This window comes from Falco peregrinus, chromosome Z, assembly GCF_023634155.1.
Source record: "Falco peregrinus isolate bFalPer1 chromosome Z, bFalPer1.pri, whole genome shotgun sequence".
NCBI classification, from domain to species: domain Eukaryota; kingdom Metazoa; phylum Chordata; class Aves; order Falconiformes; family Falconidae; genus Falco; species Falco peregrinus.
In genome coordinates, this window is record NC_073739.1 from 48,307,944 (window position 1) to 48,319,991 (window position 12,048).

General features: G+C 40.3%; 1 protein-coding gene across 4 annotated transcripts in view; it reads left to right on the plus strand.

The window, feature by feature from the left end:
- MLLT3 (MLLT3 super elongation complex subunit) overlaps positions 1-12,048 on the plus strand; it is a 138,578-nt gene that overhangs the window by 81,601 nt on the left and 44,929 nt on the right. For all 4 annotated transcript variants that reach the window (XM_055791183.1, XM_055791184.1, XM_055791186.1 and 1 more), the window contains one exon: positions 5,799-5,918. In XM_055791183.1, the coding sequence (XP_055647158.1) occupies positions 5,799-5,918 (120 nt within the window). The remainder of the gene's footprint in view (positions 1-5,798; positions 5,919-12,048) is intronic.

Consider the following 12,048-nt stretch of genomic DNA (forward strand, 5'->3'; position numbering starts at 1 on the left):
CTGGGGAGGGTTGGCCAGGGCTGCTGGTCACTGCTGGGGGGCTGGCTGGGCATTGGTCAGCACGTGGCAAGCAACTGTATTGTACATCACTTTTTTTCTCCCTTCCTTTTGGATTTTATTCATCTTCCTTTCTCTCTCCTTTTCATTATAATTATTATTATTATTGTTTGGGGTTTTTTTTCTTCCTATTTAATTGTATTTTTATTGGATTGTTCTTATCTCAACCCTTAAATTTTCCATTCTTTCCAGATTCTCCGCCCCATACCTCTGCGGGGTAGGTGGAGTGAGTGAGTGGCTGTGTGGTACTTAGTTTCTGGCTGGGTTAAACCACGACGGGGGGAAGCTGTCTTATACATCTGTCCATAACAGCAATGAAAGTAAAGCATAGTTTATGTAGACTTGTTCTTTTGCTCTGCAGCAGGTGTTGTTTACCATAGTAGATACTACCAGCATCATATTCATTTGATATGTATGCTTTAATATGTTTTAGTCTTGCATTGCTTTCATAAATTTTTCTTAGATACATTATTAGGATGAGATCTTGTGAAAACTTATTTTGATGTTACCACGTCTTCCCTATGTTGAGCTAAAACTTGCATGGAACAGCTTATTAGTGGTGGTGTAGGAAGCCTCCCAGTTACAGCGTAAACCAGAGCATGCAAAATTACGGAGGTTCATTTTCTCATGTTCAAGTTTAGTGTTGTGTTAAGTACATGCCCCCACTGATGCTCCAGTTCTCCTTTCACAGAGAAAGTGAAATGGATTGTGGCTTGTTCCATCTCTGTTGTCCATTATTCAAATAACTCCTCCAAAAACTGCAGTCTTTGATGTTACTGGAACAGATGAGCTTTGGAACAGGACAGGGAAAACCAGCAGTGGGCATCTGCATTTTCTTCTGTTTCTGTCTAGCCACATCAGGCAGTTGTTGCATTAACCAGTGCTACTATTGATCTTTCTCCTCTTTGTCTTGACTGGCATCCTCTACCATGTTGACATCATCTGTCCATCTTCACTAGATTACAGGCTGGCTTTCTTGGGAGTTCACATCACCTGCTGACTGAGTTTCTGTATGCCTTATGGAACAGCTCATCTTTTTCTTCTCTTCCTTAAACATCTGCTAACCCAACAGTCATGTTAGTATGGTGGAGCTTCTCCTGGACAGCACAGGCCATCTCTGAAAAACAGCTATCTGTGTATCATCTGTGAACTTACTGAGAGTTCACTCGATCCCACTGAATTGTTAATCAAGGCCTCAGACAGTTTTGGACTAAGTGTTGATCCTGGAGCGGTGCTGGTAGTCACTGGCCTCTAGCTGGACCTCATGTAGCTGAAGAGAACCATTTGAGTCCAGCAGTCCCAACAGTTCTCCACCCATCTCATCATCTATTTATCCAGTCCATATATCACAGATCTGGTTCTGAGTTCTTATTAAACCTATGCTGACTGCTCTGAGTCACGTTCTTGTCCCTCCAGTGGCTGGAGGTGGCTTCCAAGTCATGTTCTTGTCCCTCCAGTGGATGGAGGTGGCTTCCAGGAAGATTTTCTCCATCTTCTTCCAGGGACTGAAGTGAGACTGATGGGACTGTTACTCCCTAGATCTTCCTTCATGAAGATGAGTGTGATGTTTGCCTTTCTGAATTCATCAGGAACCTTCCCTGATCATCACAACCTTTTGAAGACTGACAGAGAGCTCCCTCGCAAATGGTACTGACCAACTTCTTTAGTACCCCTGCTTACATCCAGCCTGGTTTCTTGAACCTGAGTGTCCCTATGGATGAAGTACACCCTTACTCAATCCTCCTCTCTTCAGGGCACTGACTTGCCACTACAGACTCTGCGAGGATGCTCGGCTACCTTGGAGGCCTGAGGAAACAAGATCTTACATGTGAAAAGAGAGGCTAAAAGAACACTTAGTACATAAGCCAAGCTCTTTGTCATGAGGTCTCTTGCCCCATTGAGTAGTGGGCCCACTCTTTAGCCTGCCTGTTATGGCCTGTCTGTTTTTAGAAGCATTACTTGTTGTCATTCACATCATTGAATGTTAGCTGCTTCCTATGGGTGCAAAGAATTTCCATTCATGAGGATTATGAAATTCCTGCCACCAGGTAGTATTAAAAAATACACATTTTAAAAATTGAATTTTAAACAAAACAAAAAAAACCCAACGTAGATACGTAGAATCATAGAATATCCCAGGCTGTCAGGGATCCATAAGGAGTGCAACTCAGTGCTCCTTGCAGGACTACCCAAAACTAAACCATATGACTAAGAGCATCATCCAGGCACTCCCTGAACACTGACAGGCTTGGTGCTGTGACCATTCCCTGGGGAGCCTGTTCCAGTGACCGACCGCCCTCTCAGTGAAGAACCTTTTCCTAATGTCCAGTCTGAACTCCCCCTGATGTAGCTTCACTCCATTTCCTCGTGTCCTGTTGCTGGTCACCAGAGAGAGGAGATCAGCACCTCTCCATCTGCTGCCCCCCCTGAGGAAGCTGTAGACTGCCGTGAGGTCACCCCTCAGCCTTCTCTTCTCCAAGCTGAACAAACAAGTGACCTCAGCTGCTATTCCTATGTCTTGCCCTCGAGGCCTTTCACGACCTTGGTTGCCCTCCTCTGGACACAGTAATAGTTTAATGCCCTTATATTGTGGCACCCAAAACTGCACACAGTCCTCAAGGTGGGGCCACACCACTGCAGTGCTAAGTGGGACAGTCACCTCACTTGAAATATTTCTTAGTACAAGTTACTCTGTAATTCTCATATCTTGGTACCCTGGTATTAAACTGTATTGTATTGGGCATCACTTGTTTTTCTTTCTTCCGTTCCTTTTGGATTTCATTCTTCTGTCCTTCTCCCTCATGTTGATTATATTTCCTGTTGTTGTTGTTATTTGGTCTATTTCATTTTATTTCAACTATTAAATTGTTCTTATCTCAACCCTTGAATTTTACATTCCTTCCTGATTCTCCTCCCCATTCCTTGCGGCTGGAAGGGGGAAGTGAGCAAGTGGCTGTGTGGTACTTAGTTATCAGCTGGGGTTAAACCATGACAAATGGGTAACATCACGTCTACTTTTGCTGAAAGGTGATTTGATTCTAATGCAATTGGTATTTTCTGTGAAGTTTGTGATTTAAAACATTGCATTGAGTTTCAGTTAAAGGAGAACAGTCTCATTTAATCACCCATTTGACTTAGTCTGTGAGAAGAAATAATGGTAGAGACGTGCATTTTCTCTACCTGTTGCGCAGGTTTATGGTATGCACATGTGGCTACAGATTTTCCTTGTCCTTGTTGCTGATCGTTCTTTGTTAGCTTGTGCCTTCTCTTGCATGCAGCTGGGCTGAATTCAATCAAAACCCTTGACAAGTTGAGGTTAAAAAGCAGTTGTGAGGCTAAAAGAAATTCCTCATTGCAATTCACAATAGCTGATTGCTGTTGATATTACCATGGTGACAAGAAGGATGCCATTGCTTTTGTCCAGCTAATTTTTGAGAGTTCTGGCTCCTGCCAGGCTCTGGTTTAGGTGTCTGAGAAATGGAAATGAGGAATTGGGGAGAAAATTTGTTACATGCCCTGGGTGGAATCTTACTTCACAAAATGTTTGAATACATTAATAACTTTTAAAAATTTATTATTTTTTTAAAAAATACATGAACCCATGGTCAAGGAAGGAGAACAAATTTATTGCCTTCTTCCTCCACCTTTGGATTCTAGCATCAATGTTGAAAGGTAATGCTCGACTTACAGGCTGGTAAAAGTAATCTTTATTACCTAGACATGTCCTGTAATATTCTCCAGGCTACCACATGATCTTTGAACAAAGTTGTCTGCAACAAGATTCATTTGGAGCAGTGTTTAAACAAAAAAAAATTAAAACATTTAAATACTGTCTTGAAGAAGCTCTAGGCAGTAAATACCACCTTGACTTTGAGACGTAAAATATGAAGTATACATATATACATCCTAGATATCCAAATATTGCTATTTGTGTTCCTCCTTTATCGTAATGTGCATGAGGCACGTTATGGGTCAATCTCTCACTGTCCCCAGTATCAGAGGATGTTTGGATCATGTGAAGACGCAAGGGTGACCACACTGGGCATCCACAAAACCAGTTGTGACTTTGTGTGGAACTGGTGGAAAGAGAGATATGTTTCCTTTTAAGTGCAGAGCTCTGCAACTTCTCTCCAGGTTTTCAGGGCTTGTCAGGCAAAGTAAGCTGTCACTGCCATTTAGGGTTTTGAAACAACAGATAAATGAAGAGCTGTGCTAGGAAGCAGTAGAATCCAGGCACAGCAGCGCTGCAGCAGAAGACAGGAGCTAGCTGAGTTTCTCTCAGACAGAAGGCATCATCTTTACGTGTCTGGTAACTGCTCTGTGATGGCTGATTTCTCTGGAAACTATGTTTGTACTTAGGAGTCTTTAAACTCAAGAAGGGGAGCTAGATCCTTGTTAGAGCAAAAACGCTGCTTGCTCACCAGCCATCCAGTTTACTGGGCTCTAGGTAAAGCAGAAGCTTGAAGTTCGAAGTTGAAGTCGGAGCTATACTGGTTTCACGTTAAAACCTCAGGCTGTTTTTACAGTGTGTGGCTGTGGTGGGCTGATCTTGGCTAAGGGCTGAACCTCCTACCCAGGCGCGTGGTCACTTGCTCTGTCTCCTCAACAGGGCAAGAGGAGAAGACAGAATGATAATGCCCATGAGTAAAGATAAAGACAGGGAGATTGTTTACCAGTTAATGACACAGGCAAAACAGATGTGACTTGTGAAAAATAATTTTTTTTGGATGCAAATTAAAATAGATTTGGCTAGCGAGAAGCAAGACAAACAAAAAAGAAAACACCACCCCATCCCCACCCCAACACCACTGTCTCATGCTTAACTTCACTGCTTTGTTCTAGACTGATGTCCTCCACCTCCTGGAGAGGCACAGGGGGATGGGGAATGGGGTTGGCAGTCAGTCATAACAGCTCCTCTCTACCACTCCTCCGTCCTCACACTTTCCCTCTGCTCCAGCACCGGGCCTCTCTGGGGCTGCAGTCCTTCAGGAACTGCCCCAGCATGAGCTCTCCATGGACTGCAGAGAAATACCTTCTGCAGTGCCTGGAGCATCTCTTCCTCTCAGTCTTTGACCTTGGTGTTCATGCTGCAGTTTCTCACACTTTCTTTTTTTTCCTCGCCTGTGCAGTGTTTTGCCTGTAAACCTGGGTTCCGTGAGGCATAACCATCTTGCCTGAGGGGCTGAGACATGTCCTGCAGTGGGTCCATTGGAGCCGGCTGGATCCAGCTGTGTCTGGCATGGGGGAGTCCCCTGGCCTCTCCTCACAGAGGCCACCCCTACCACCCAAACCTTGCCACCTACACCCATTACAGTCTTTCCTCGCTTTGCTTTAGTTGAACATTAAGACTGCTGCACATACGTATTTATGGGATGTCAGCAGCCTGCAGAAGCTTTTACTGAAAGTGGGATGCATTTTGAAGAGTACTAGGCATTGCTCAGGAGAAGAGAAAGAGTGCTAGGGACTCAGGTGCCATGGTGTGTAAGCAGCCATAATCAAACAAGTTATGCCGTTTTCTGAGGGGGCTTTGCTGCATTTGCATGGAAACAGAAAGATGTGATTTGTCCATTAAATAGGGGATGGCAGTGTGGTTTCACTAACCCATCACCTGTTGAGAAGATACATGGATACTTTTGGTGGAGAAGTTTTATTCTCCTACCAATGTGTTTTGCTAGTTCTTAGGCAGGTGAGACTGTCTCTGTTGGTAGTGTTTGACTGATGTGCTTTCCCTCTTACAACAGATCATGATGATGTCAGATAGCACATCATTCTCTTCAGGACAGAGCCTTCATCTCCCCAACCTGCCCAGTAATTCCCTGTCTTTTTCTGAAGTGAAGAAGAAATCATCTCATGGGCCAAAGGTGAGACTTATTTTGCTAGAAGGTACTTCAGTCAGTGGTGCTTTCCTTGGGAATTAACTTGATAAAAAAATACTTCTAGGTATTATTTTTGCAATCTCATTACACAGTCCAGTGATTTTGGTATTTCATTGTTGTGAACTGTTTACCACATGAAAATAACACAGAGCAAGGAGAGCAAGGATGGTTGTGAGAAGAGGTGCCAATGAAGGTACTGCTTTTCTGCTTCTTGTACATGCATGATTGTTTTCCTCCTTTCCCAGAAGGAATTCTAATTGTCACTTGTAGTATTAGGGGATTCTGGTGGTGGAAGTGTGACATAAAGAAATGTGAAGAATATGAGAAAATACTGTAATTATTGTTTCATTTATTAAGTATTTTTGAATACTCTTAAAGATAATTGTGTAGACTGAAAACTGGACGTTGGTGTCCTTTAGTATTTATAATTTTGTTTAAATTTCAGAGGTTAATTCTTTACTAGGTGTTTCAAAGACAGCAATGTGTCATCAGTCTCTAGGACATGAAATTTAATCCCCAACCATCAACATGGTAAAAAGGTATAGTCCAATGAACCTTTTGAATAATACAAATGGACCTTTCTGAGACGGTGGAGAATTTCTTCAGTTGGACAAAATGAATTAATGGTGTGGGAGAATAAAGAGCATCCTGTTATTTATTCAAATAAGAAATGCAACACAATGACTTCTTCATAAATGAATTAACATATGTGTCTTTGTTCTGTTAAATTGTTCGGATTTTGATTTTCTTTCTTAACATCTTGTCAATTTGAAATATGTTACTTAATCTTGCACCGCATGTACTACAAGGGGCAATACCTATTTTTATCAGTAACTTCCATGTTCTGTAGCTGTGCCAAATCTTGTATCTTGTAATAACTGTCAGGTAATGAACTATGCATCTGCCTAAGTCTGTCCATTGGAGAACGTGTCACAACAGTAATGATACGGGGTGGTTGCGGTGGTGGTGGGGGATGGCGGTGGTGGGGTAAATAGGTTGTTTTGACATGTTTCTGCCTGGTTTACATTTTACCTGAGTGCCTCTAATGCACGTCTACTTGTGACGTTTAAAGGATATGTGGATGTATGATTATTCCTAGTGAGGAACTGCAGTAGATTGAGTCTGAGGGTTAGACTGAAGGCACTTACTTTGGCATGCCAAAATGACTGCTTAATGCCTAAAAGGAAGGCATCTGGCTATATCAGGTGCTGGAGCAAGGTGCTGAAGGTAACTGACTTTAGACTAGAATGCATCTCCATCTACTCAGATACTGACGATGAGTTATTTCGACACTTTGCCATCTATAATAGAGGTTCTTGAGAGGCTGGATACCTCTCTAGAGTTCGGTTCCCGATCACTTCTTCAGGTTCAGCTGTAATGTTGATTCACTCTTGTCTTGCATTGCATGCCAAAGCAGGCATACTGAGGCTTGACCTAAAAAAGCAACCCAAATACCTGCAGAAGGATTTCAGGGAGGTACAAACATGATACCAAGTCCTACACTAATGCTCCATCTAGTAACTGTACACCATGGTAAGTCTTGAATCTTCAGTGTAAGTTTTTTCATAAGCAAATGCTAACCTGGGATGTCATTTTCTGAACTGTATATGGACACTGAACTTTTGTCTGGTGTAGAAACCCGACAAGTGTGGAGTGTGTTTGGAGCAAATTAGGGTGAAGGAAGTGTTGTATGTTTGCTTTACTCATCATTATAAATAAACGTTTGAAATCTTTCATTTTTGCCAAAGCAGCCCAACTACCTGCAGAGAACTTGACCCATAGCAGGAAGTTACAGGAGTCAGAAGGCTAGATGTGCATCACATCTGAGGATTGTATTCAATATCTGTAAAATTGTTACACAGGAATGTTTTTAACTATTTGGTTTCAAAACAGGGATGTTCAGCAGCAGTGCTGTCTATTTGAAATCATTCTTTTTTCAACCTTCTGTGCTGTTCACTGGAGTTTTTCACAGTGGGAAGAGATGTTATATCAATGCACTATTTCTTGTCAGTCCATGTGAATATTCAATTTTACCCCTCTCCCCAGCAATCTTTGTTTCCTCCTGTCCAACTTAAAACACACACACTGATGAGCAACTCTTGTCTCGTAGAACTGTATATATCTGGCTAGATATCTAGATCATCATGTTTTTGAGAAATGGAAACATAAAGTAACCTTGATTTTAGTATAACAAAAAAGTTGGATTTTTTTATTATAAATCCTGGGAGCTGAGAACCCTTGGATTTTTGTCTTTAGGATTTCTGTTTTGGTTGGGGGGTAGGAGAGTTCCAGCCAATGTGTAAATAGATTTTTGGTTTTGTCATTTAAAGTAATTCCAGTGATGGAGCAACGTCAGTGTCCAAACTTCATTTAAATATGCCTCTAGAATAGGAGCTGTAGAAAGGTCTTGGTAGTTCTTGGATCTAAGTTGTCTGTACGAAAACTGTGGGTGCATGTACTCCAGGCATCTGTACTGGATGATTCAGGGATTTTTCTGCTGCAGTAATAGCCCTTTGATATGCTTGGCTTGGTTTTCAAGACAGTAAAACCGGTGCAATGAAGTAGTATTGTTAGTTTAGCATTCACTTATAAAAAAATACAATGCGGTATGAAGTAAGAGGGAACTGTCAGTTAGCTTTCTGTCACATCCTCTACTGAAATATTGCTTGTATTTGTTTGTTTTTCTATTTGTATTTCTGAACTTCAAAGATTTTGAATTTAAATTAATGAAGATGGTATTAGTGAACCCCAGCATTGTGATTCTAAAACAAAGCTTTAGTCTTGGAAATGCAGAGGACAGGCAGAAATGCATGAAACCTTACTTTATGCATTTTTTTCAGAATATAGAAATAAGTGCAAGCTAGCTACAGATACTAGTGTTGCTTTTAAAGCATTTTAAAGCATATTACCATGCCTGTTTGTATTATGTAAATACTCCATGCACAGAATACAGAGAAACAGCTTGATTAGTTTTGTTGTGATCATTAAGTCTTTTGGAATGAGCTGTAGTGCCAGCTGCAGTGAAATGAGGTTTATTTTATAAACAAAAAACCCAAAGCTCTTATTCCCCTGTGACCAGGAAAAAACCCCACACTGTTTTATGGTCCCCATTTAGGACTTCTCTGTCAAACCATTGAGCCTTATAATTCTCCATCTGCTTCTAATTCTCCTGGTGTCATGGTCATAATAGTTTGGTGGGCTGGACAAGCTGAAGTGTGGAAGGCTTTGTACATATGTGATACAGTAATAATCTGTAGAAGAGCTAGCAGCAGGTAATTTCATCTCCATGCGGCTAGCATGTGGAATAATACCACAGTATTTGTGGAGGCTCTCAGAATCTTGTGTGTGTGTTCCCCTCCCCCCCCCAAATCAGTTAGTGTTTTTATTCAATAATAAACACATTTGCATTCACAAAAATCTGAATTTCCTTGGGCAAGTGTTTACTTTTACATATCTTCCTCCTTTTAAAAGCAGGAGGCATTATTTGAGACTAATTCGAGTCTATTGGCTTAAGATGGGTGCACTATTTCAATAGGAATAAAATTTGAAGAAATGCTCTTTTATTACAGATGAAAATAATGCACGTTTTTATGATCACTAATAACAAATTTGTAGACTAAACCCAGAGTACAGTAGATTGGCCTGGCCATGCTAGTGTGCTCGGTTTAATGACTTTATAAAATTTAATGAACTGTCCCTCCCTGCCCCCAGCTGCTCCATTTGCTAATTAGGTTCCTAATGTCTGTCAGCAACTGGAGAGTTTGAAATGCTTTTGAGAGGATACTGCTTATTCAAACTCATGTTCAACCAAATTGGGAGTTACATTTTATGGTGTAAAGTCATAATCCAACCCTGCAAGATAAAGAGATTTCAGCACCATTTTTTGCCTTGAGTTACAGAAGTGTTTTAATCTGCAAAAGTGTTACCTATTGAGTAGCTGTCTTGGTCTGTTTGGACCTCTCAAATTTACAGGACAATGTACTCTTGTGATTTAAACTTTATTTCGTGAGCTTATTAAGAAAAACAACAAACAAACACAACAAACAGAACTTGGTCACCTTAGCCCAAACTAGTCTATCACATGAATTTACTTATTCACCACTCAGGTCATAACGTTTCATAACTTATCACCTGTAACACTTAATTCATGCACTTGGGAGCAAAAAAAAATAAAATAATCAGTTACCTAGCCAAAGGTGAGGGTGCGCATCCTTCCTCCTCTGTCACAGTGTGAGGGTCCACTGCATCACACTGGGAATTCTGAAAGCCTCAGTAGTCCAGCTGCTGATGGATCTACTGCAAAAGTTGTTGGTTTTTTTTTTTTTTTGTAAGATGATGGTTTATATCATCCAGCTTGGAGATTTGGTTTATATAATTTCCATGAGTTAGTAGATTCTTATGAATTGCCAGACAAAGATGGTGGCTGCAGGAGACAGCAGTTTGCAGGTAGGTGATCATGGCTGCATGATGGCCCTTTTAGCTCTTTCTGACCGCCTGTCCTGCCTACCTGATGCTCTTACTGCTCCCAGCGTACATCAGGCATGTATGCCAGCATACATCAGGCATGTATCAGCATGAGCTGTATTAGCTAAAATCTGAGCAGGAACTGAGTGCAACAGTCACAGTAGCACAGTTTTTCTCTGTTGGTAAAACTGTAGATTTTTATCATGCCTTCTAAAGTATGTATTTTTAAAGACCTGTTAGTACTGCTGGATGAAAGGGGTTATGTATCCTGAAGTACTAAATATATATGGTGGTACTTGGCTTAAGAAAAAAACCAAACATCTGCAGGTATTTTAACAGGCATATAATCCTCAGTGTTACTCTTTTGATGTTTGTTATTAAATATATAAAAGTCTAACATTCGCTTGGATTGCTTTAATATTTGATGAATACACAAATGTGAGCTATGGTATGTAAATATATTACCTGCCAAAATTCTATGATCTCCATTTTGCATATGAACTTGAGAAGAGACCCTTTTCTTTGTCCATCTTAGCAGAAATACATTGTTCACTCTTATTCCTTGTAATACTTCTGTAAGGTGGGAAGGAAAAGGAACATTGAAACACACTGTTAGATTTTGATAAATAAGAAAATGGATTGAAAGTGCATTCTGATTTTCACTAAGATCTGTGCTGTACATAATGTATTTAGCCACATTTCATCCCCACCAGCCTCCCACATTCATCATTAGGTATAATATAATTTTACCAGTGAATATATATGGGTTTTTTTCTGTCCTACAAATTTTATCTTCCTCTTAAGTCATTGTTGGCTTCTGTTAGCAGAAACTTAAGAAATACGAAAAAGATACTTTTTTTACTTAGAGAATGAATGCAGGTATAAAAGCAGTGGGTTGACCGTCTTAATGAAAGAGTAGTTCCCAGAGAGCATGACAGAGGTATATGTATGTGTCCATATCATAAGTACATTGTATACTTGTACTGTGATTTTTATGACAGCGCTAGCTTCCATATTTTAGAAAGAGGAAAGAAGTCTGATTTTAAAACTGAAAAGACAAGAAAGCTCTCAAGTTCCTGTTTGAAATTAATACTGCTATACCCCAGGACCTATTTCACAGCTCTTATCTGTTGGAAAACCACTAAAATTTCATCTCTTCTGTTGGAGAAATTTAAAATACATAGTAAGGAGACAAGTAAGAAACATAAGGACTCAGTCTAGTTTATTAATGGCACATATTTTATTCCTGCCCAGGGCAACACTTAAAACTCTGGCATGGTAGAGAGATATGTGAAGATAAAAGTATTAATGTTCATTAAAAGTTCATATGTCAGCCTTTGGGACTGGTATTGCATAAAATAAAATATGGAGCATGTTTGTGGTGTTTTTTTAAAAATCAAAAAACCCCAAACAAACAACAAAAAAAACACCAGGAAGAGAGTTTTGATTGAAGTAAAATCTCAAGGAATGATTAGTGCTTTTTTATTTTCATTTTTTAGTTGCTGGCCTGGGAAGTGAAGAATTGCTTTATGTTCTGACATTCAAATGTCATAATATTGTTCATTGTTGATACTTCTGCCCATTGATAATGTTGATGCATATATATTATATAGATGTGTAGATTTCCAAATCTGACTCAGCATTACGTTTG